A 26,720-nucleotide genomic window follows, 5' to 3' on the forward strand; every position below is an offset into this window, starting at 1 on the left:
TGAAGAAAATGGGGACAATACCTGCCGTCGCATAGGTGTTGCCAAGCTAAATCAACAGTTTGTAAAGTGCAATGCAATTCTAGTGCATTGCAAGGCACTGCAGAAGTATTATTGCTATTTATTCAGTGGGAACGAAACGTTATGGTCTATCTAACAAGCAGCTGAAAAGTATGTACATATCACTTACTGCATCATATAGTGAGCCACTGATATCTGCCCCATAAATTGGTGAGACGAATGTCAGATTCTTCCAGTATTTGCGTTCCAGGTCTTCAAAATCTTGGTGGCGAGGAGTACAGTACCTGACCAGCAAAGGGAAAAGCTAAGAGTTTAGGAAAAGTCACAGACCTTAGAAACTTATGTTCAGCAGAGATTACAAAAACGAATAAGCTACTCAGCTTTGAGGTTAGCGTAGGAATAGCTGAAAGCTATAGTTTGGGCAGCAGACTCTCCGTAGCAGTAGGTTATGAAGAGGAAAGGTACAGTGCTGATATAATCGGTCCCAGAGTGAACGGCTATACCAGCTTGTAACCAGAGCACAGAAAAGAGCTTGTGGAGCCATTAAAACACTATATCAGACTAGACATGCCTTACAACCAGAATAGATGCCTGGGCTCCGAAGATGACATTTAGATGTTAAACAAGTATAGTTACTGTCTTCTATACTTTGAACTACTTAGCAGACCCAGAGGAACCTATATCAGAACACCTAGTTAATCACTCTGTTCTGCCTACTTTAACTGATTCGCTGCAACTAGTGTTTCCTCTAATTTTTCCCACCCATGTGCGGAATGAATTTTGTTATGTGCACCAATATGGAGGTGATATGTGACATGAACCTGTGTGACACATCACCTCCATATTGGTGCACATAACAAAATTAATATGGCGGGGTGGAGCCGAGGGGTTTGGAGTGTTGGAGGAGGCTCAGGGCTGGGGCAGAGGGTTGGGGGAGGGGGGTGAGGGCTCTGGCTGAAGACAGGGATGAGAGGTTTGGGGTGCAGTGGGGCTCCCCAGAGCTACGGTGGGGAGAGAGGTTGCCCCCCCAGCTCTCTCTTCCTGCAGCAGCACCTGGGCTGGTGGGGGGCGGGGAGAAGAGGCACCTCTCCCCTGGCCGCATCAGGTCCAAGCCGGCTAGGGCCCGGGAAGGGCGCCTGTCCCCCGGACATGGTAGGTTCGGGGATGGGCTGGGTCGGGCGCCTATCCCCCTGCTGTGGCAGGTTTGGGCCAGGCTGGGTCAAGGGAGGGGCGCCTGTACCCCAGCCACAGCCGGTCCGGGGCTAGGCTGGGTCGGGAACAGGGGAGGGGTGCCTGTCCCCCAGCCACATCAGGTCCGGGTCTGGGCTGGGGCCAGGCCACGGAGAGGCATCTCTCCCTATCGCAGCCCTGAGCACCTGCGTGGCGCTTAATAGGCGGCTGCGCAGCCATGCACCTTAGAGAGAACTTAGGCTACAACTGGTTTATAGGTTTTAGAGTGGGTGTGTACTTTGGCTTAGTTCCCTCTCTGCTTTTTTACAATACTGCTAATGCATTTTTATAGCAGCTTCTATCCGCTGATCTCAAAGCATATTGTAAACATCAGTGAATTAAGCCTTACAATGCTCCTGGAAGATACACAACAGTGGTCCCCAAACTGTGGAGTGTGCCCCAAAGCAACGTTTGGAGGGCACAGTGGGGCCCAGGCCAGCCCCCACTGGAGGCAGGCAGGGAGTGCCACCCAGCCCTGCTCTGCCAAAATCTCCGCTCCAGCCCCACCCACAGCCGAGGCCACAACTTCAACTCCTGGTCCTGACCTGGCCCCCAATGCCAGCCTTGCTCCTGCCCTCCCACCCCCCGAGGGTCGGGGGGGGGGGGGGGAGGGGAGCACCACCGAGCTCCATTCCAACTCCAGCCTCAGCCTCACCCATAGCTGAGGCCCCCTCTCTTGGCCCCCGATCGCAGCCTGGCCCCCCACTCCCAGCCACAGCCCCTGGACAGATTACATTACGGGTAAGGGGGGTGCAACATAAAAAGATTGGGGACCACTGATATAGAAGTATTATCCCCATTTCAGAAAGGAGAAAACTGCAACAGACAGAGGTAAAGTGACTTGCCCATGATCACACAGTAAGTCAATGAGAAAGCTAGGAACAGAACCCAGTTCTTTTTGCTCCTAATCCTGTAGCTTAAATACAACAAACAGCCTTCTCCTCTTTTACACTCTTCATTTTCCAAAGCTGTTTCTGAAGAATTTTTTTTTAATGAAGTAAACTTCCCTCCAATAAAAGACAGACATGCTCAGGTTATTCAATATGCATGTTGCTTTTAATTCTTAGATGCATACAGGAGCGGCGCCAAGGTTTTTGGCGCCCTAGGCGGGGGTCCTTCCACGCTCCCGGTCGTTGTCGTCAATTCTGTGGCCGGGGGTGGGGTGGGTGTCCTTCCGTGCTCCCGGTCTTCGTGGCACTTAGGCGGCGAGTCCCGGAGCAAGAGAAGGACCCGCCGCAGAATTGCCGCCGAAGATCCGGAGCGCGGAAGGACCCCCTGCCGCCGAATTGCTGCCCCCCCCCAAATCCTGGTGCCCTAGGTGACCGCCCAGGTCGCCTAAATGAAAGCACTGGCTCTGGATACATAAAACTTACTGCCTATGAACTCTGTGTACATAAGCACCTCACATATATTTCACAACACTTAGGTGAAGTATGGAAATATCAGTTTCCTATCTGTAAAATGGGGATAAGGCAAAGAGGTGAAGTGATTTGCCAAAGGAGTCTGTTAGCAGTCAGGAATTGAACCAAATCAAGGATACAAGTTATACATACATTTTTCTACTAGGTATATTTTTATGTTGATCCTATTGTTATCAAAGTTCCCAGAACCAAAGAACAAGATACTCCACAGCTCTGGATGTGCAAATTTGGAAGGAAGACATAGCTGGTGAGTTGGGTAAGATTAAGTGATTGCCACACACACAGTGCCTTGAAACATCCCCACATATTTAGAGAGGCACGCATGCCACAAACACTAACATACACACTTCCAAGGCCGTAAGCATTGTATCTAGGCAGTAAAACACCTGTGGCACATGCTCCACGTGGCTACCAGTTTGGCAAGCCACAGTGCCAAGATAAATGGCACTGCCCTTCTATGGATCCCATAACCATTTTCTCAGTGAGATATATCTCCATTGAGAAGACAGCCGTCAAACAGGGCCTTCCTACACTGATTCAGCAGAACATACAAGGATGCTCCAGCACAACCTCCTCCGATTATGAATCAGAAACATTACAAGTACAAGCCATTCCCACTGAAATGTTTCCAATTTAACAAGTTTGGCAGCAATTCCTCCCCAGCTTGTAAAGAAGAAAAGCTTTCCAAATGCCCCTCCCAATTCATCATACCGCACCAGATTGACACTCATAACAATTACATACTTCTCACTGTTGGCCAGACGCCGGTATTCCCCCACCGTCATGGGTTTCTTCTGTATATTATACTGGGTGAATAACCCCGACTGCCCAGTCACCACCTGCTGGATAGGCGCTGGGATGACCATGTCATCGATGTCATCATAAGTCTTTCGGGGCTTCCATTCCTTGGGAGGAATCACCTGGAAGAGGAGGAAAGAAAAACAAAGGTCACATCTACGCCATGCAGACACTTAACTTCTGCTAAGACAAATGCTAGTGTAGGCATATTTCACACTACTGCAGTCCTCCAGCTACCATAGACCAGCCACATGCATTTTAACCATCATGTCATCTAACCCTGCTCAGAGCAGGCCTAGGTGACAGTGGTTAAAACACTGGCAGCCTGCTACTACAAGCCCCTCCCACTGATGGAGCTGCACCAGAGGAAGATCAGTGGTGAGAAATATTATTTTTAGGTTAGTTTAGACTTTCACTGTACATCAAAACAGTTTATATCCTTCTTTCCTGGAAGGTGGCTTTTTTTTCTCTCCTGCCACCCTAAGAAACTATAATAAATCCACTATCAGCCCTATTACAAGACAGTACCCACACCCACTGATTTCAGAGCCTTTTAGAGATTTCTAGTGACACTATCCTCTCCCTGGGGGGAAAACAATTAAAAATGGGGAGATTCACAACCAGACTGACATTGTTTGGTATAACTCAATTAGTAGTTTGCTTCTTTTCCGTTATAAGTTTGTAAGTTCCACATAAGGACTCTGATTTTACCCCAAAATGGAAAATAGGAGATAAAACCTGGTGAAAATCACAAGGAATTTCCCCCGTTAGCAGTATGTTGTGGAATACCTCCGCGTAGGACCCAATCCAACTCAAGACTCCCATTGCCTTCACTAGGAGTTAGAACAGGCCCATACCGCGGAACTTCTTTTCCATTGGATACCTGCAGTACCACTATTTTTAATTTGCTTCACAGAATGATTTCAGGACCAACGGTAATGTGAAGAAGGCTGGCAAACCCTGCTGAGATTGTCACACTAAAGTCTACAGATTATTAAACCCTTCTGAGTTTTCAAGGGGCTCTCAAGCTATCCCTACACTAAACAGGAACAGAATTAGCCTGATGGCTAATTTTTATACGTTATTCTTGCTAGAGAAATGCTAAAGTACTTTCCCTGGAACGGTAGATCAGGACTGGGTTAGAAAGACTGTTTTAAAATAGGTTCTACGAGCCCTTCCATATAGGGTTGCCAACCCTCCATGATTGTTCTGGAGTTTCCAGGAATTAAAGATTAATCTTGAATTAAAGATGTCATGTGATGAAACTTCCAGGAATACGTCCAACCAGGGGTGGGCAAAGTTTTTGGCCCAAGGGCCACATCTGGGTATGGAAATCGTATGGCGGGCCATGCATGCTCATGAAATTGGGGGTTGGGGTGCAGGAGGGGGTGAGGATTCCGGGGTAGGGCTGGGGATGCGGGGTTGGGGTGCAGGAGGGTGCTCCAGGCTGGCACTGAGGGGTTCAGAGCATGAGAGGGGGATCAGGGCTGGGGGAGGAGGTTGGGGCGCAGGAGGGGGGCAGGGGTCCAAGCTCTGGGACATGCTTACCTCAAGCAGCTCCCAGAAGCAGCAGCAGCATGTCCCCCCTATGGCTCCTACAGAGGCGTGGCCAAGCAGCTCTGCACGCTGCACCGTCCGCAGGCACCGCCCCCGCAGTTCCCATTGGCCGCGGTTCCTGGACAATGAGAGCTGCGGGAGTGGCACTTGGGGCAGGGGCAGTGTGCGGAGCCCCCGGCTGTCCCTACATGTAGGAGGTGGAGAGAGGACATGACGCTGCTTCCGGAAGCCATGCAGAGCCCCGACATGCACGGAGCAGAGTAAGCCCCCAACCCCGCTACCTGGCTGGACCTCGAGGGCCAAATTAAAACATTTGAAGAGCCAGATGCGGCCCCCAGGCCATAGTTTGGCCACCCCTGCTCTAAACCATGCTAAAACCTTGGGTAGCACAATTCAAGAACACTATTAAGCCACAGTTAGGTTCCATCATCAGTAAAAACAAAACAATTTCTATCCATGTCTGGGAAACCCACTTACAACACTGTTAAATTTCAATATCTAGGCAGGACTTCAACACGTCTGTCCTACTAACTAAAAGACAGTGCTACAAGAAGAGGCTGATAGATTGGAACACAACAGGAGTAAGCAAACTTCAGTCCTCTTCAAACTCAGGCAATGTGGCAGGATTGTCATGGTTTGTAAAATAGATGGGCCAAAAAAACCATGAGAAGAACTAAGTTCTAGGCCTTTCTGCCCATCTGGAAAATGAAGATAATATTCGGCTTCTTCAAAGGGGCATTGAGAAGCTTAATTAGGTAGCTAGTGTTTATAAATTGCTTGGAAAACAAAGCTCTATATAAGTACTCAGTATGATTATTTCAAACCAACTGCCTTTACTCCAGTGCAATATTTCTTGTTATTGTGCTTAATAAATGGCCATAAGTAGATACTACAGCTAGCACCTAGTTGAAGTAAATAAAGGGGCACATATTTAGAGTTCATATGCTTATTAGAGGCAGTTCGCGCCAAAGCTGGATTGAAAAGGAATCCTTTCTATTTTATGCAATGAAAACCATTAGAAGAGGCTTATCATAAAGAAAAGCAAAATTTGATGAAAAGACAGAAGGCCTGTCCCATATTATGGCTGTAGCCCTACCAGTAACATCCATGTCTAAATAGCTTTTGCCAGCATTGATTCCCTGGCTGGTACAGATGGGGATTTTTGTCTGAGAACTGTGCTAAAAGTAGTGTTATAAAACTACACTAAATGCCACCCGGGGAGATGTAGGTGGTCTGCTGTGTTGTAGAGGTGGTCTGCTGTGTTCCCGCCTGCCCCTCCCCCCAAAAATAAGTAAATAAAAGTGTGTCCGCACTGGTCAGGGAAATCCAGCTGGGTAAACTCCTAGGTAGAGATAATAGACTTAGTATAGACTCGGCCATGAAGGCCTAGGAAGGGAAAAGGCAAGACAAAAGTACAAAGATGATGGACAGAGCGCTCGTTTTAAGAAGTGAGCCACTAAAGATATAAACATTGGCTCTCACTAAGGATAGATGTCCCACTGTTTCCTGGCTCTTTCAGGCAAATGCTGAAGGTGTGAAAAGACGCTGCAGAGCAGTGTCGAGTTTGGAAGGTGAAAGTGTCAGTTTAAATAGAATAATTCTAGGCCTAAATGCTGAGGAGGTTCCCTTGTGCATGGAAGGTGCATGTCGAAGGACAATGAAGAAACGTATTTCAAACTTGAAGAATAAAATATAAGAATTTAAACAAAAAAAGATTAATTATGATTGAGATATGGAAGGATAGATTTGATTGTCAGGGAGATGGGTTCTCCAGGGTAAGGTGGGCTTTTTTGCCAATTAGAAGGCCGTGTCTGGATAAAGTTGTCAAGGCACAAAACCAACATTCTGCAAAGCTGAGACATAGTACTGTTGGAAAAGCTACCTCTTTCTGAGATTTGAATTCACCAACAGCTTTTAGACTAGTTACAATAATCTACTCCAGAGGACTCAGAGAGAATTAAATCATTAGTACGCCTGAGTGAGCAAGGAAACACTTCATGGAGAGCTTTTTATCAATACCAGGCTCCATTTTGCAATTCTGCAATAAAAGCAGTAATTGACCTGTTTTAACAAGGAGCTAGTCTCTCATGCCTAACAGTTTTATTTTTCTATCTGTGCGCTCTATTTTGTTCCATTAAATGCCAAGTGTATATCTGCCTTGTTAGGACAAATTAGTCAATCTGTGATGCAACAAGATATGGTCACAAAAGAATTCTTCCTAGTTAATTTGCCCTGATTTTCTCCAACATTTATGGTTTACAGTTTTTAAACTTAGAAATCAGATATGACCAGCTCTCACAATGTCCCAGTACTTAGTTTCATTTTGTTTTCTACTCTTACAATGAGACATTCGTTAAAAATTGGAATACATTTTTTTAAACTAGGAATGACTATTTTTATAATCAACTGAGTGTTTTTGACAAAGTTTACCCCATTTTCTTTTCCCCTAACACAGGACAAACTGAGGACATCTACTTCTGACTAATCACCAGCCATGTTTATTCAATACATTTATTGCAAGGATTAACACTAAATGTTATACAAAGATTACTTGTTAATTAAAAATAAAAATAAATTTTAAAAACCCCGCAGAATCAGTAAACCTTTTCTGACTGAATTTCCAGTGTTTTAGCTCATACACACCTGCCAGCTTGACATTAGCAAACAGACATTTGGGAAGAAAAATAGGGATTTTTCTTTGAACTACACCGAACTAGGGGTGCTTTTTAAAGGGCAGGGATAGTTAGCACATATGCTACATGGGAATGCAGTAATAATTTACACCAAAATAGCACTTTTCAAACTATTTCAAAGCACTTCACAATAAACCCACTCACCTCCCTATCAGGGGGAATACTGACTACTTTTTACCAATGGGCAAACAGGCTCAAAGAACATAAGAACGGCCATACTGGGTCAGACCAAAGGTCCATCTAGCCCAGTATACGGTCTTCCCACAGTGGCCAATGTCAGGTGCCCCAGAGGGAATGAACGGAACAGGTAATCATCAACTGATCCATCCCAGCTTCTTGCACACAGAGGCTAGGGACACCATCCCTGCCCGTCCTGGCTAATAGCCATTGATGGAGCTATCCTCCATGAACTTACCTTGTTCTTTTTTTAACCTTGTTATAGTCTTGGCCTTCACAACCTCCTCTGGCAAGGAGTTCCACAGGTTGACTGTGCATTGTGTGAAAAAATACTTCCGTTTGTTTGTTTTAAAAGAAATTACAGGTATGATTTTCAAAGGTGCCAAAGGGAATGAGGCGCATAACTCCACTGGGATTTGGGCTTTAACTCCCTTTGGCATTTTAAAAGCTGCATTCTATGTAAATTGCTTGAGGCAGAGCATGTCCACCGCAGAACCAGGAGCAAAACTCAGAGTTTTGACTCCCAGCACACATTCTAATTATAGGTCAGGCTGCTTCAATGCCAAGGGGCACATGCTATTAGATAGGAGTCTTTCAGACATTACGTTAACACAAGTCAGTGTCTAGTTCTCCATCTAGAAATGAAAATCACTTATGTTTGAAGAATAGGGAATAATCCCAATGGTTTGGCCATTATGTCTGCTCATTAACAAAAATGTTCTAGTTTCCAAACAACATACAAACTACAGCCAGGCACATACTGGCTGCTATTTTTGCCTGGATTATCCATGCACATTACATTTAGATAACGTCAATAACACTCAAAGAAAGAGCAATACTAAATAAAAGCAAACTATTTCTCGCTAGTACTGTTTTGCAGACACCTGTCCCCAGATGCCTTCCTTGCAACATAACTGGCACTTCTCAACTGAGATACTGTATCCAGTACAACTGTTCATAAGCCCAATGCTGAGGTTTCCACATACGAGGTTTTCAACTTCTCTAAATCCGGTATGTTGAGATCAAGCTCACCTTGGCAAGCCCTGCCCTATGAGCTCCCTGCGATTCGATGTAGGCAACATATTTCCCAAAGTCCCGAAACTCCTCTAGGGTGGGACGGAAGGTCATGATCTTACAGCCAGGGTTCTGTGGACTTGGGTTTTCAGACCCCATGTTTCCAGGGAGTTTTCAGCACCTGAAAAATGAAAAGGCAAAGGGGTGGGGAAGTGAGAGAGAGAGAGAGAAAGCAGACAAGTTAAAAAGGGAAAAAAAACATTTCTTTCCTCACATTCTCTTGCACAAATCTCAAGATAAACATGCAAGCTTCTCCATTTTCCCCATTCAAACATTTCAGAGCCCCATTGGTAAGGAGATGGGGAGCTTTTTGCCAGAAACAATTTTAACACCATATTTTTATAATCAGTGCCCATGTACACTATGCAGAGCCACAACCGTAAACAAAAATTCTATTGTAAGCAAGGTCGGAACAAGCTTTTCCCTGACATCTAGTGATGAGATTGGGGGAGAGAAGGGGTGTAGATTTCATGGCCAGACTGTATTTACATGAACACACCTACTATGCCTAGGTATCCAGCAGACAGCTGTGTTGCCCAAGTGATCAATTTTGGCTGGTGTTGAGTTACAAATCACTTCAATATTGAATGCAGAAATGATGAAATTTTACTATCCTTATTGTAAGAGTAAAGGCCAGCAGGCCTGCATTAAGGCTCTGTCTACACAAGCACTTTTGTACGTAAAACTTTCTTGGTCGGGGTGTGAAAAAAAAACAAAACAAAAAAAAAAAAACACCCCTGACCAACTTAAGTTTCACCCACAAAAGTGCTGTGTGGATAGCGCTGTGTCATAGCCAATGCCGCTCATTGGGGGTGGTTTAGTTATGCCGACAGGAGAGAGCTCTCTCGCCAGCAAAGAGCAGCTACACAGGAGACCTTACAGCGGCACAGCTGTAGTGGCACAGCTGTGCCGCTGAAAGGTCCGTAGTGTAGACATAGCTGAGGCCCGTCCTGATTGAGGGGGTCACCTTCAACTGAACTAAACTCGCTGACATGGGGTTCAGATGCCAAATCACAGTGGAAGGAGAGAAGGTGGGGACAGGTGTTTCCGCCTGGCGGTGTGGGCTCCTCCTAAGAGTCAGGCACCATTTGACCTGCTCCTCTCCACTGTTTAAAAACAGAGCTGATTAGGCTCCATCGAAAGTCTTTTGTTTTGTTAAGCAATCACTTTTGGTGATTTCAGGTCTAAGTGATGAGCCACGGGCCATGTCTACACTAGCAAGCTTACAGAGGCACAGCTTTACCGATACAGATATGCCACTAAGATCGTTTGTGTAGCCACAATATGCTGACGGGAGAGAGGTCTCCCATAGACATAATTAAACCATCTCCAGCGAGTAGCAGCAGCTATGTCAGTAGGAGAGCGTCTCCCACCGACACAGCAATGTTCACATCGGTGCAACTTATGAGGCTCAGAGGGGTGTTTTTTCACACCCCGGAGCAACATACATTATGTCAACAAAAGTGCTAGCATAGACATAGCCTTAGACCTGCTGCAGGACACCGTTTCTGTGGAAGAGACTGCCCAGCCTGTACTACCAGTGAGGTTCCCTCACTAGCTGCTAAAATCGCGAGAGCTGGATGGAACCTCAACAGACTGACTCACAGAGGTCACAGTAAAGAGGCACGTGGCAGCAGAAGGTGATGGCACAGGGCCATCAATGGCAGAGAAGATGGAGTGGTGAAGCGAATGGTGGCACGACAAACGACAGCATGCAGCGACACAGGTGGATGGTGGTAACTGTGAGCAGTTGGGGCTGCAGCAGCAACAAAGGCGTTGTTTGATGTCCCTCTCCCACGCATCCCCGTGGGAGGTGAACTCACACGAACCCACTTCTGAACTCTGGTTCTCTGCTGACCAAGGACAGCAGCTGTAAGTGGGCTAGGGTGGAGGAAGAGGGGAGTGGCATGTTAAAGGGACATTTGTTTGTTGGATTTTCACACTGCAAGGTGAGAAACGGAGGCAAAGGCCACTGGCCAATGTACTCTGGGCAGGAGTTTTGCTCATGGTCAGATATGTGCAAATCATGGTGTTTTCCCAAATTAATGCCAGGTTCCTTGTCCTGTTTATTAAAAATGTTCTTTGCTAACACAGACTCAGTGTTTGCGAGTGGGGAAGTATTGTCTCTTAGAGGCACCCGAAGGTGGTGTTTAATTTTCCCAGATTACTGAGTGGGGCTCAAGCCAGTCGTGTGGTATTGTTAAGAGGGACCCCTGGATATTGAACCCAGCCCTTGGTGCTGCCGACTCCACCTGGCAGAAGGGTTACACTATATTTTAGATGTTTTGTTCCAACAAACGGTTTTTTTAATGTGGATTAAAACAGCACAGTCCTATTTTTCATTTTAATACCATTTATTTCCTTTGCTGAGGCTTAGGACTTATATTTACATTCCACTCTTTTCAGTATTATAGTGTACAGACATGATATACAGTTTTTGTACTGGTATAACTATTGGTTAGGGGTGTGATTTTTTTCCCTACATGTATAGTTATACTGTGACTTTTGTGGTCACAGTTACACCAGTGTAGAGGTGCTCTGGATGTAGAAGAGCTGGACCAGGCAAGACTAGAATAATGCTGGTCAGAAAGGGGAAACACTTCAGAGAGCTAGATAAGACATGGCAACACTTGCAGATGTAGAGTGCTTTGAGTTAAACCAGCCTTCGTAGAGTGCAGTAGGGAAAGTGCTGTAGTCTGTCCACACTGACAGCTGACAGCGCACTGGCGTGGCCACATTAGCAGCTCTTGCAATGGCCACAGAGAGCAGTGCATTGTGGTAGCTATCCCAGCATGCAAGTGGCTGCAACGTGCTTTTCAAAAGGGGGGGTGGAGTGTGACAGGGAGCGTGTTGTGTGTATGTGGGGAGGGGGGGAGAGTGGGTTTTTGGGGGGCTGAAAGCATGTCAGCATGCTGTCTTGTAAGTTCAGACAGCAGCAGATCTCCCCCTCCGCCCCCCGCTGCCTCTCTCTCTCATACACACAGCATTCCACAGTAATGGTTGCTTTGTCTCTGAGCAGATAAGCCGCTGGCTGTCAAACGGAGCTTTCAAAGGGCATATCCAAAACAATGACAAGAGTGGCCATTTGACTTAAGGGGATTATGGGACGTTTCCGGAGGCTGATCAGAGCGCAGTAATGCAACACCTCGTTCACACTGACACTGGGGCGCTCCAGCGGGGGTGCATCAAACGTTATTCCACTCGCCAAGGTGGAGTACCAGGAGCGCTCTAGCTGTGGAGTCAGAGCACTCTACGTGCCTTGCCAGTGTGGACGGGTAGTGAGTTAGTGTGCCCGGGGCTCCTTTAATGCACTGTAACTCACAAGTGTAGCCAAGCCCATAGTCTTCATGCTCCATTAAAGGCTCACTAATGGGGAGTGTGTAAGTAGTGCAAAACCTCAAGATTCTGTTTGATTCCTCGCTAAATCTGTTGACCAAGTAGCATCATTTTCTTTCCTTTGCCTCCAGCTTGCCAGAAAACTTTGTTCCTTCCTCATGGATCAGGACTGGGCCACAGTAATCCGTGCATGTCACCAGCTATAATTCATACTCCTGGGGGAATTCTGCACCACTGCACAATGCAGAATTTGCACTGAATTAATGTTCTGCGCTAGGGTGACCACCCATCCCGAACTGGGCGGGACAGGCCTGAAATGCAGAGTTTAAGTCCCAGTCTGAAGGACTCCAGTACAGCAACTATCCCAGATACCCTGCGGCGCTGCTCAGCGCCTGTCCAATGCTCAGAGACAGTGCCAGCCTCTTCCCAATAGGAAGGCTGAGGTGGGCCTTAGTCCCCCTTTGCCATGAGGCCCCTCTCCTGGCCAGGCCAGAAGCCAGAGTTGGGCAGTAGTAAGAGCTGCCCAGGGAGCCTGAGCCGCTGCAGGGAGCCCAGACCTTCCACCTGCCTTGGGCTGCATGCCCCAGAGAGTGGGGACACAGGTACACAGGTCAGGAGTTGCTCTCGGGCCCTCCAGCCCCCCATCCAGGGCAGGTGGAGTGGCCTGGGCAACCTGGGCAGCTCTTACCACTGCCCAACTCCGGCTTCTGTCCTTGCCAGGGGGTGGGACCTTAAGGGAAAGAGGAGAGGCTGGGAGCGTGGCTCCTGCATGTGTCTGTTTTTGCCTTTTGAGAAGGTGGTCACCCTATTCTGCACAGAATTTCATTTCCCCCCCCCGGCAGAATTGGCACTGCAGAACTGCTGGCCGCCACTAGGGGCCACTGGACACAGCAAAACCAGGCTTCCCAACTCACAAATAGAGGACACTGCCGGTGGGAGGGGAAGGGGATCCTAGCAGCTGCAATTCCTAGCACACCCTGAATGAAGGAAGCAGCATGCAGTGAGCGGAGCCCCTGTGCAGTCTCAGCCCTGCACAGTCCAACACTGAAGTCACCACAGGAAACTCCATACAAACCTAGCCTGACCGGCATCAGGCTGTTTCACCCTCTGGATCCCTGGGCTCTGGGGGGAAAGAGGGTGGTGCAGGTGTCTAGCCCAGCGGCTGGGCTCGGCGGGGGAGCAACACCCCCCTCCAACAGCCCGGCAACTGTACCTCCCCCCTCCAGCTCTTCCTCCCCCGGCAGTGTCCTCTTTTTGGGTACCTCTATATGATAGCCCTACAGGGGCAGGATGAAAAAACAAGAATTAACTAAGAGACCAGAGGGGCAGTTTCCCCCCCAGATGTGTCCAGCTAGCACGGGACACACCAGACTCAGTCATCCAACAAAAGCATAACAGAAAACAGGAGCTGGGTTGTCAAGGGGTTTCTTTAACTTTCTACTCCTGGGGGAATCTTTTTTGTTGTCTGTATTGTTACAGACATACTTGCTGACAGGTATTTTGAAATAAGTTACCAAAATGATTGAAACTGGCATGATTATGTTGTGTTATTTTGACAAATAAAATATGCAGAATTTTAAAATAATATGCACAGAATTTTTGATTTTTTGGTTCAGAATTCCCCCAGGAGTAAATTCATTGTATCAGACATGAAATAAGAAGACTATGCACAAGTTCCAGCTGGTACAGAATGTGGCTACCCATCTTCTCCCTGGTTCAGGCTGCCATGATCACATCAGGTCTGTGCTCAATTCCTTCCACTGGCTCTCAGTCAGCTTCTGATACCATTTTAAGGCCTTGGTCCTAGTTTTCAAAGCAATTAATATGTCAAGCTACAGCAAAGACCAAATTTCAATCTATGAACCCCTCCTCTGGGACAATGCACACCACAAAGCCCAGGATGATGCAAGTAAGAGCTGGGGACAAAGCATTTTCTGTCACGGAGATCCAGCTATGAATAATTATCCAGACGAGATCAAACAAATCCAGAGCCTGATCATCTTTTGGAAATTTAGCAAAGCCTCTCTCTCTCTGAGAAAGCCTTTCCACCGTGATACTCACAACCCAAATGCCCCTTTTATTCCAGAACCCCTCCCAACCTCACCCTACCTCATCATCAAAAAAAAAAAAAAAAACACGCAGAACTCTAACATAAAAGGAGGAATGCCAGAAACTCTATGAAATCTCTCAGATAGTCAGTGATAGGGAGCAAACTCTAAGATAGATAATGACAGTATAGTTTATTCCCCTTCCCCTATGGGAATGAACTATACCAGAATAACTATGTTTATACCAGTATAACTGTCCACATGGGGGTAGGAGTTGTACAACTTGTACCATCTGTGTGTTTAGGACAAGGCCCAATGATAGCTGATGGCTTATCCACAACCTTCAGCTTCCTCCATTCATTATGTGCAAGTGGTTGGACCTGAATGAATGATGACAGCTAAGCTTTTCCACCAACTTCAGCCCTCTCTAATCAGTATGTATATGGAAGTAAGTGGTTGTCATTTAAAATTGTGGCAGTATGTTTTTTTCTTTTCCTCCATCTGTTTCAATGACAGCAACTCATGCACTAGGTTGGGAATAAAGATAGCTTTTTGCTTGAGTACTAGTTTCTCAAGGTTATGATAGAAGCTATTTAGTATGTGAACCCTGCATTATAATTTGATTAAATCTGCAGTGTGTATGGAGACAAAGAAGCATCAGACACTTCATAAAAATGTAGATGAGTCATTTTTTAAATCTCCATCAACTCAAATAGCAATTGGATAACTTCCTTCAAATTTGCAGTAAAAATTCTATTTCACCATGAGCCACGTTAACTTCATAACGGTAAATTTTTCAAGTATTAATTTAGAAAGTTACAAGGATGGCCAAAAAAAAGTCCTAATGGAACTCTGATTGCAAACTTAACTATGGAGAGAGACTTAAATATTTTAAATTGTGTGTGTCTATTCACCATACCCATGGAATACCACTAGAGGGCAGTAAAGGACTTTAATCCTTAAAAGTATGTAAAATGGGTTACTACAACCTGCATGCAGCAATGCCACTCGGGCTTTGACTTTGTCAGATCTCACAAAATAAAGCATGGTTGGTTTGGGCCAAGTCAGTACTGGGATGGGAAACCACCAGGAAAAAAATCCAGGCGCTGCAGTAAGTGATGCTGGCAACACATTTCTGTGTTTGTTAACACTGAACCAACGCTCAGCATTGAGCTGTTTTTGCAAGAGACAACAGAGGCGCTTGTCACCTATAATTAAAATATCTCTCAGCCTATTCGTCTAAAGTAGGGTGTTAAGCCTGATCACAGTGATAGAAAATTCCCCCTATGGTTTCAGTTGGCTACAATATCATTTATGTCTAATATTAATGGGAACTTTGAGGGGGGGGGGGGTTCTAATAAAGCACCCTTTTAAATAATATTTTATTTACAAGTTAAGGCATTACACATTTCACCACTGTGCTTATAAGGTCCTTTACTGCAGGACCAAAACCAACACCACCAAAAAAGTTTGGGCCCATTTCTTCTTAGCCCATCCTTCTGTGTGTACACATCTGCCTTAAGCCTCTTCAGTTGCAGCTTTGCTAATGCTGCTACCAATAAATACCCTCTTTGCAGAGCCTGAAGGGCTGGCAGGAGAGCTCATCACCCAGAGCATGAGAGGTGCAAGTGCTCATCAGCAAGCCAGTGAAACCAACTATTCAAAGTGCTGTCAAATGCCACCAAATCAACAAACTGGAAAAACAGATTGCATTCCCACCCCCTTCTACTCTAGTAGTGGTATGAGTTATAATTTACTTGCAATAGCTATATCATTCTCAGAAATAATCATCTTCAAATTGATAATCCCTTTAAGCAATTGCCACAGTTCACCATAGAGCAGGCTGCATTTCAGTGGTGAGGGAAGATATTCTTATATATAGTACTTAACAGGCTTTGTGATGCTTCTACATTAAGCCTGCAAGTTCCTGGGCAGGAAACGTGTTGCATCTCCATTTGTACGTACCATTTACACGTACTGTAGTATATAAATGTTTTACAATAATACTGGAGAGTGAATACTATCTCCTGTTGCCAGGGTCTGACCAGTGGAGCTGATTAGCATCTGATGCCGGTGCAATCCATCAGTAATTTTCTCATTAGTTATTCAGGAAAATGCCATTTACCAGGAAAGCACAGCGAGCTGGCACTGAATTCAAACCAGGGATGACAAGTCAACACTCAAGAATAAATTTTAAGATGAGGTTTACAAAAGCACGCAATTCTCACCCAAAAGGCTGCACAAACTGAATCAGGAAACTGCACAAAAATTCTTTGCGCAAGCAGAAAATCAAATTCAAGTCCAGTACTAGCACTGTTTAAAAACGGACCTAAAAGATCCTGGCATAGGGCATGGACTCAGGAAGTGCCTTCTTGAGGAGAATCCATGCTAATGCTGTTGAGGCCATCTGTTCCAGGGATGCCTCCCCATTTTAGGCAGCTTTATTATAGTTCCCTGACTGCAATGCAAGTATTCTTAGCCAGCTCTTATCCCATCTTCTCTCAAAACTCCTGCCCATCATTCTGCTTTCCGCTCGATCTGCCAGGAGAGGATAACCAACAGCGTATGCTAAACTGTAACAACAATGTGAATAGTCTTATGCATGGAAGGTTATTTCATCTATCACAGTTGCGAATTCCCCAGAAAAAGCAAGAGAATGATGTCCAGCGCCCTGGAGCTTCACACAAAAGGAATGAGCAAAGCACCTTGGATTTTTTTCATAATGTTTAATCTGATGTCACTTTTCTAATGAGAATCTTAACAGACACCTCAGATAATACTTGATGTTCAGCCAGTTAACCTAATCAAACTATTACAACCGCTAACTATAGAACCCATGAGGGCCAGGGGAGTCAGTTCTCTCATTTCTCATTATAAAAGGATCAGCAGAGGGACACCTGTATGTAAACAACATCCTGTTACCAACCAAGGCCATGTGCTGTTCTACATGAGTAGAAGCACGGACGCTCCAACGGAGCACTCAGACATCTGGCTTTTGAGGTGGAGAGAACAGTGTTTTTTTCTTTACAACTGCTTTGAAAATTGCTGTTGTTGTATACCGCCCTTCACTGCTGGCTGCTCACCATCTTCCAATCACACTGGACGAGCAAGAAAGCAGCTGAAGCAGCAAGCCATGCCATCGTAAGTTTTGCAGTTTCAAGGAGGAAACAATGCTAGCAAAAACAGGTGTGGTTTTTTGTCTTTGTTTTTTTTAAAATGGGCTTAAAACCTTTTCGTTTATGTTAAGACTTCACTGAATTTGTTTTATAATTTAGACATATCAATGTTTGAGCATTTTTATAATCTATTTAAATGTTTACAGCTGCATAAAAGTGTGTTTTAATTGGCTTTATTTTTATTTAAATTTTCACAATGCAGGAAATTATGGGAGGGGTCACAATTATTTAATGATACTAGATGCTGAGATTCAAGCAGTTACAGCTTTATAATGGTTAAAACACGAATTGTCAACATCCTATGTCAAAGTAAATAATCTTAAAATCAAACTCAGTTTTAAGCAGCACTATTCTTGCTTTGTCTATCAGTAAATTTCAATTATTACCAATGGAAATTTTTTGCACTGTTTGAGTATGTACCATGAACTCAATGCTTATTAATGTTTACCAATAAAAATCAAATCCTTCAAAGCCTATTTATGTTGTATGAATATCTGGAAAGTTGTTTGCAAAATATCTGACTTTCCTGTTTCTCTTAACTTAGAAATATCAGGTCTGATCTACACAGGGAAAGAAGAATGTCAACACAGGAGGAGCAACACTGGTAAAATTGCCCCTTAGGACTGTCAAGTCTGGTCTTCTCGGAGTTTGCTGAAGGACCTCTTGGGAGTTTCTGAGCATGTGTACTGTGAGCTCTCAAGCCATAATTCAAGTGGTGGAGGGTAAGAGGCTGTTGCATCTTTAGAAAAAAACATTCTCCAAAGTGTTCATTAGGCATCAAGTTAAATAAACACTAAAAATAAAAACTACTGAATCTTCTTCCCTTTCCTCATTTACTCAGCTTTGTTTCTCTCCTGTGAAGTCATAATTTCATTACATCCCCAACCACAATAGAACAATTTCCCAAATTTGACCATAACATGGCCCACTTCTTGAGAGACTGGGTCACAATTCATGCTACAACTTTTAACCAAGTCTGTAACCATTTATTGGCATTGTGTGGTAGGCCATCCCCAGAATGCATTGTTTTCATGGGCTGATGATGCTCCTGTGTGTATGTCCTGCAGGCACTTTATCCCCTATGGGTTAGACGTTTGCTATGGGATAGCTAACCCAGATACACACATGATTAGGTATAAAATAGGTATGGATGTACTAATGAGCTCACAGTGTCCCAAAACTGCTGGACACAAACTAAACCAGTAATACCCAGACCTCAGTGGTTCAGGAGCCAAATTCACCTTCAACATTACCCAAAAGAGCCACAGTAGTGTGAATTCATTATTTCATTTACGATAGTACAATATATTCACATTTAAACAGCATAACTGGTGAAATGTTTAGTGTATATATATTTCTCACAGCAAAATGACTGGCCAAGTATTATATCAACTACAATTGGTTAACAACACAGTAAAAGCACGCTTATTGGTTAATAATTAAATCACGTGTTTTAATATCATTTGCTGCAAAGAGTTGCAGGAGACACATTAAAGAGCCACTTGCAGCTGATGAACCTCAGTCTGAGTATCACTGAGCTAAACCAAACCATTTATTAGCAGTAATGGTGAGTGACCATGTCTCTGATCTGTTGCAAAAACACCAGATCTAGTTGAAATATGGCTGGACCTTTCAAGGGACTGATTAGACTGAAGAAAGTTTAGTTGGGGAGAGAGAAAAAAAAACAACAAACCAGTTCTACCATTTTTTTTTTTTTAATAAAATAAAACACACACGCGTGAACGCCGCACATTCTGCTAGCTGACTTGCTGTTTGTCCCTATGTGATAATGGAGTCTCATGCAACATCAACGTATGAAGATTCAGCAAACGTTTTAGTTGAACCCATATGCAAGGTCAGACCAACGCAAGAACCTCAGACAGCTACATGTGGGACGGACAAAATTGTCCAAGACCACGGCAGGCTGTTGTACCCTTGTTTGTGCTCTTCGTGTATTGCACATCATGTAATGTGCCTTGCTTCAAAGCGGTTAATGGTAGGGGGGGAGGGATAGCTCAGTGGTTTGAGCATTGGCCTGCTAAACCCAGGGTTGTGAGTTCAATCCTTGAGGGGCCATTTGGGGCAAAAATCTGTCTGGGGATTGGTCCTGCTTTGAGCAGGCGATTGGACTAGATGACCTCCTGAGGTCCCTTCCAACCCTGATATTCTATGATTCTATGACATGAAAAATTCCTGCCACCTTGCCCTCTCATGGCTGTTGCTTTCCAGTTGTTGGGGGGTAAACCTGACATGCTTTCAAGTTTAGCTTCAGAGTGTCTTTATATTGCTTGCATTGGCCACCATGAGACTGGGTGGCTGGCTTTAGCTGACCACTTGGCTGTTCGAGTCAAATGAGACTGCTCGACAACACAGCTGAACTTTTATGAGCATAATTTGTATGTCAGACATGCAACAACAATTAAGGATTTTGATATTGGTAATCTTGTCCCACCCATCTGACACTGCAAAGAGACCAGACTTAACTGATCAAGTTTCCTAAAGTGGCCGTGAAATGCTGTCCATGTCTCACAACCATACAGAAGCGTTTGTAAGCACAACTGCCCTATAGACATTTAGTTTAGTGAGAAACAAGGTGGGTCTCTCTTTCGCCAACAGAAGTCAGTCCAATAAAAGATTACCTCACCCACCTTGTGACTTTCATATCCTGGGACCGACACTACTACTACTACAACACTGCCAACATTTAGTTTAGTGCTTATGTTGACAACTCCATCATTCTATAGGCAGTGTGACTGCATTCCAAATGCAGACCTGGCCTTGGCTATATGGTGAGTAATATCAATAGTACCATTCTGAGACAGCATACTCTCTAGATAGCAAAACTTGTCCACAGACTTATGAGGCATGTCATCGATCTTAATAACTGGGTAGGCGTGCACATCCCCAGGCACAGGTTGGTACAGTATTTCAGTTTTCTTTAGGCTGACTGTGAAGCCAAAATGACTGATGGCACAAGCAAAGTGATCAGTTATAAATTAAATGTCATCAATTGATGATTATACACTGGCTGCTCACTCAGCAAATAAAAGCCCCTTAAATGAGTAAATCTGCCACTTTTGTGCAAACACAGAAGCACTCTGGATTGAGCAACTTCTCAGCAGCGTGGAAATAGATAAATCCTCTATCAGTGTCATGAAATTAATCCATAAGCATAGCCAAAAAAAAGGATGTAAAAGTGTGGGAGCCAGCCTGCAACCTTGCTTAGAGCCACTGGTGACTGGAGAGGGGTCCGATCTCTCACTAGTTTCCACCACTGTGACCATCATCCTCATTATGGAAGGGCCAGATGACAGAAAAACTTTGCAAGGTATCCAAATATGAACAAAAGTTTCCAGAGTCCCTCACAATTTACAAAGTAAAAAGCTTTAGCTATGTCAAACACCATACAAAGATCATGGTTTTGCGCCCAGCTCTTCTCCTAAACCTAGGGGGCTGTGATGATCATGTCTATAGTGCCCCATCCACAGAGAGTCCTGGAGGATGGTTTTCACAAGATAGGTATTCACTATATTCAGTCTGACCCCTACAAGAATTTTCTGAGCAATAGAGATTAGGGAAGAGCTACAGGGATTAGCAGTTTGCCCTGACACCCTTACATTTATAGAGGTGAACAATGCTGGCATCCCTGAAATCCTGTGGCATCGATTCTCATTCCCAGGTAACGCAGGAGCGCCATGTTAGGTGCCTTGCACTGTGATAGATCTCTGCTGGAAAGACATCTGGTCTAGGTGGTTTCATTTATGACATCTGCATGATTACTATTATGGTCTCTCATAAGGCGGGGGACAAGCACAAGTTCTTTTAATAGGAGTTGTAGAAGAGCATTGCTTGATTCCTCAGAAGCACTGGGAGGGTGATGGAGAAGCTAACTAAAACGTTCCATCCTTCAGTCAAGTTTTCTTTGTCAACTAAGAGCTGGTCTACACTTGAAAAGCTACAGCCACACAGCTTATGCCACCGGGAGAGGTTCTCCCATCGGTGTAAGTAATCCATCTCCTCCACATACACAAATTTAGGTCGGCTCAACTACAGCTCTCAGGGGTGTGGATTTTTTTTCCCCACACCCCGGAGCAACATACCGGGGTCAATCGAGTTTTCTAGTGCAGACCAGCCCTAAGAGTCTATTGCAGTCCACAGTTTGTATGAGGGTTATCCCATTGCACTTGGGGCCATACACAGCATTACGGCCAGCAAAAATGTTTTTGCTGTCTTCATTGTCTGCTGCCAGTTTTAATTCCATTGCTTTCTTTTTGCACCATGGGCTTTTCATTTGCCAAAGTCTGGTCTAACCATCTGTTTTGCTTGATGATATGCAGCCTTCCTGGATGCTGAATCTCTGTCTGCTGTGTGTTCAATGGATAGCATGCAGTGAATTCAAGAGCAGACATATTTCGGGATCATCCTCATCAAACCAGTCCTGATGTTTCCTCTTCATGAAGTCAAGAACTTCACCAGCCATATAATATGTAGTGTCCCAAAAATGTTTCCAGCATGCCTCAACATCCACTGAGAATGCTATAACTGAGGGAAATACTTCCATGATTTTCTCTTGAAATTAAAACTGTTTGTCTCAGTTTTCCAGGCTTGAAATATTGATTTTTCCCTCCCACTAGTTGCTGTCTATGTTGCTTGAGAGCAGTACTGAAAGACAGTTGACTTCTTATAAATCTATGGTCTGACCAGCAGCTGAAGCCTCTCATGACACGAGTGAGTCTGACATTGGAGATCTCTTCACCAAACAATAATGTAACCGATCACATCAGTGTTTTAAACAAGGATGCATCCAGGCCATCTTATGCTTATTGGCCTATTGAAACACTGTTGGTGATAACAAGGTTGTATTCATTGCATTTGGAAAGTATTAGCAAGCTGTGAGAGCCTGCGTTACCAACTCCATGATGACCTATCACATTGCCCCATGATGTATAGTCATGACCAGTCCTGCCATTAAAATCACCTAGAGATTACATGGGACCACCCTGATGCTGCTATCAAGGTTTTGGCAGAAATCTTCCTTATCCTCATCTGAATGGATCACTATTGGTGCACATATGCTGATGACAAAAGCATAATGACCTTTAGCAAGGCCAACATGGAGGAGCACAAGTTTGTCATTAGCACCTTCCAGTGGTGACTAAAGTCTGCGGACAACCAAAGAGCATATGGCAAACCTCACACTAGAGCATCTGCATTCCTCCTCAGATTTGCACATCCAGTTCCATCCCCACTCATCAGGTTTGTCATCCCAGTCTCCTTGCCTACTCAGTAGCAGTTCCCCTCTCCTCGTTCCTCATCCTATCGGTCTGCCTCTCCCCCAGTCTCCCTTCCTGGGGTCTTCATCCAATCTCAGTCTTCCACACCTCACTTGCACATTGTCCCAGTTCTTCCCCATCCTAACTCCTTGTCAGAACTGTTTCTCCCTGTGCCCATTTCCCCCTGCCACTAGGAATCAGTGAGTCTCCCCCCATGCCCCCTCATCAGATTTCCCTACCCTCCTCCCAGTCCCATCTTCCCCCCCACAGCTCCTGTTTCCTTTACTGATCACAGAAACCCCGCCCCACAGCTCGCAGTCTCCTTGCCCAACGAGTTCGTCTCCCCTTCCCTTCCCTCCCCTCCTCAACTCGCACCCCAGTCTGTCATTCTCCCCAGCTCTCAGTCTCCTTGCCAGCCAGTCCCAGTCCCACTAGTATCCTTGTCTCAATCCACTCCTTTCCCAAGCCCTAGTCTGCCTTCTGTCCCCGCTCTGCTACCTGAGTGACAGCAAGTTGAGGGTGGTCACAGAACCCAGAAGACAAACTCCATGCTCTCATTTCCAATATCTGCCCCTTCCCTGGGGCAGAGCATTAATTACCGGGAAAGTCATTCTCAGCTCTGTAGCCCTGTGCTGGAGCATGCTCAGTCACTCTGCCAGGATGGCACATACCCAGTCCAGTCACACACAGGATCTGGGAGATGCCGGAGTATCCTCAATGCAGATGGAGTCAATGGAGATTTTAGTTGTTAAACTTTACGAAGTCTCTACTGAGCATATGCAAGTTGTGAGTTTACAAAGTTTTTCCAGTGATATTGGTCCATTACTAGATGGATATGGTAGAATTATCAACACCACAGACAAGGCAGAAGTATTCAGTAAATACAGTAACTCCTCACTTAACGTTGTCGTTATGTTCCTGAAAAATGCGACTAAGCAAAATGATGTTAAGTGAATCCAATTTCCCCCATAAGAATTAATGTAAATGAGGGGGTTAGGTTCCAGGGAATTGTTTTTTCACCAGACAAAAGACTCATTCATATATATATATATATATACACACACACACACACATACATACCACACACACACAGAGTATAAGTTTTAAACAAAATTTAATACTGGTACACAGTGATGATGATTGTGAAGTTTGGTTGAGGTGGAGGAGTCAGAGGGTGGGAATTTCCCAGGGAATGTCTTAATGAACTAGCAAGTAGCTGAGCCCTCAAGGGTTAACTCTCTCACTCTACAAAGCAGCAGGAATGGAGGGAGGGGAGAGTGCATCGCAGACAGACACACACACCATGTGTGAGAGAGAGATGCGCATTTCCCCTTTAAGTACACTTCCTTGTTAATTAGATCAGCTTGCTGAGACTGCAGCTGCTGCCAGCAAGCTCCCTCCATCCTGAGTCCTGTCATGTGTGTCCCCTGCTCTATGGAAGATGGGGTAAGCAGGGTGCAGAAGCAGGGGGACACCCTGACATCAGCCCTCTCCCCCCTCTTCCTCTCCTCTCCTCCACACAGCAAGCAGGAGTCTTGAGGAGCAGTTCCAAGGCAGAGGGCAGGAGCAGCACATGGCGGTGGGGAGAGGGACAGCTGCAACTGCTAGCCTGCTGGGCAGCTGCTGCACAGGGAACTTAGGGGAGTGGAGAGCTGATGGGGGGCTGCCGGTCCGCCCTGGTTCCAAGCCCCCACCAGCTAGCTGCAACAGGCTGCTCTTCCTGCAAGCAGTGGACAAAGCAGGCGGTTGCCAAATGACATTAGAAGGGAGCATTGCACAACTTTAAACGAGCATGTTCCCTAACTGATCAGCAACGAACAACTTTAACTGGGACGACTTTAAGTGAGGAGTTACTGTATTTCTGTTCTGTATTTGGGGAAAAACAGATGATAGAGTCTCATCATGTGGAGAGGATAACACTCTTTCCATTCCACTAGTGTCTCTAGAGGATGTTAAACAGAATCTTCTGAAGTCAGACATTTTTAAATCATCTGGTCCAGATAGCTCGCATCCAAGAATTATAAAAGAGCTGGCTAAGGAGCTTGTTGGACCATTAGTGCTTATTTTCAAGAAGTCTTGGAGACCTAGGGAAATTCAAGAGAACTGGAGGAAAAAAAAAAAAGCTAATACTGTGCTAATTTTTAAAAGTTATAAATGGGATGACCCAGGTAATGATAGGCCAGTCAGCCTGGCATCGATCCCAGGCAAGATAATGGAGTGGCTGATATGGGACTCAAAGAATAAAAGGAGGGTAATGTAATTAATGCAAATCAACATGGGTTTATGGAAAATAGATCCTATCACATTAACTTGGTTTTTTTTTTTAAAATGAGAATACAAGTTTCGTTGATAAAGGTAACAGTGTTAATGTAACATTTAGATTTCTGTAAGGCATTTGACTTGGTACCACACAATATTAATTTAAAAATTAGAACTATGTAAAGTTAACATGGCACACATTAAACGGATAAAATACTGGCCAATAGGTCTCAAGATGTAATTGTAAACGGGGTGTCATCAAGCAGGTGTGCATCCAGTGGGTCCGGCAGGTTCTTGGCCCTGCACTTTTTAATGTTGGTGGGGGAGTAGTAAACAACGAGGATGACAGGTTGGTGATTCAGAGTGATCTGCATCACTTGGTAAACTGAATACAAGCAAACAATGTATGTTTGAATACAGCTAAATGTAAATATCTAGGAACAAAGAACACAGGCCATACTCAGTGAGGGACTCTATCCTGGGAAGCAGTGACTGAAAAAGATTTGGGGGTTGTGGTGGATAATCAGCTGAACATGAGCTCCCAGCCATGGGTGACTAGTAGCAAAGGGTCAACTTCCCAGCATCAACTTTCTCCATCCCATAATGTCATCCATATCCCATGGTTTTCATGCCTTTTTAAAAATCCCCTGGACCCTCATGGGCCTCCTCACTGTCCATCTCATCTAACCGAAGCCTGCACAGCTCTGCACTGCTGTCATGACTGCTGCAAGCACAGGACGCACAATCCTCCAGCATTTGCAGACCCACAAAAACCAAATCACTGGGGAAACAATGATTTTGTGGAGACCAGACTTCTCTGGGACACAGCAATACTCAATTCATGGCTGTTGTTGGTGTACACAGAACAGCTGCAGATGGTAGAGTGCTGATTCTAAAAACAAGAAACAAGCACTGACTGGTGGGATCACATCGTAATGCAGGTTTGCGATGACGAGCAGCGGCTGCAGAATTTTTTATGTACAAGGCCACACTCCTGGATATGTGCATCAAGCTTGCCCCAGCCCACCGGCACAGGGAGACCAGAGTGAGCGCGGCACTGACAGTGGAAAAGTGAGCAATGATCACACTGTGGAAACCTGCAATCCTGGATTGCTACAGGTCAGTGGAAAGTCATTTTGGAATTAGAAAATCCACTGTGAGGGCCATTTCCATGCAAATGTGCAGGGCCATTAATTGTCTTCTGCTATGCAGGACTGTGATTCTAGACAACGGTCAGAACATAGAGGATGAATTTGCAGCCATGAGGTTCCCGAACTGCAGTGAAGGAATAGATGGCACTAGACCACCTTGCCACGGAATACATCAACAGAAAGGACTACTTTTCTAAACTCATGCAAGCATTGGTGGATCACCAGGGATGCTTCACCACCATCAGTGCTGGCTGGCCAGGGGAAGGTACAGGACACCCACACCTTTAAGAACATTGAACTGTTCAGAAAGCTAAAAGCAGGGACTTTCTGTCCCGACCAGCAGTTCACCATTGGTGATGTTGAAATGCCAGTGGTGATCCTGGGGGCCTAGGCTACCCCCTTGCTCATGAAGCCGTACACCGGCCACCTTGAAAGCACCAAGGAAAGATTCAACCACCAGCTCAGCAGGAGCAGAGTGACAATTGAATGTGATTTTGGTACACTGAAGG

The 26,720-nt window shown here is 45.2% G+C and overlaps 1 protein-coding gene across 4 annotated transcripts in view; it reads right to left on the minus strand.

The window, feature by feature from the left end:
* Window positions 1-26,720, minus strand: part of KDM4B (lysine demethylase 4B) — a 160,311-nt gene that overhangs the window by 118,543 nt on the left and 15,048 nt on the right. For 3 of the 4 annotated variants that reach the window (XM_034755557.1, XM_034755558.1, XM_034755559.1), the window contains exons 1-3: window positions 8,927-9,067; window positions 3,414-3,589; window positions 188-302 (exon numbers count right to left, since the gene is read on the minus strand). In XM_034755557.1, the coding sequence (XP_034611448.1) occupies window positions 188-302; window positions 3,414-3,589; window positions 8,927-9,067 (432 nt within the window). Of the gene's footprint in view, window positions 1-187; window positions 303-3,413; window positions 3,590-8,926; window positions 9,090-26,720 lie in introns of those variants that run through there. The other variant, XM_034755560.1, reaches the window with a different exon arrangement.

Source organism: Trachemys scripta, chromosome 22 (genome assembly GCF_013100865.1).
Source record: "Trachemys scripta elegans isolate TJP31775 chromosome 22, CAS_Tse_1.0, whole genome shotgun sequence".
NCBI lineage: Eukaryota > Metazoa > Chordata > Testudines > Emydidae > Trachemys > Trachemys scripta.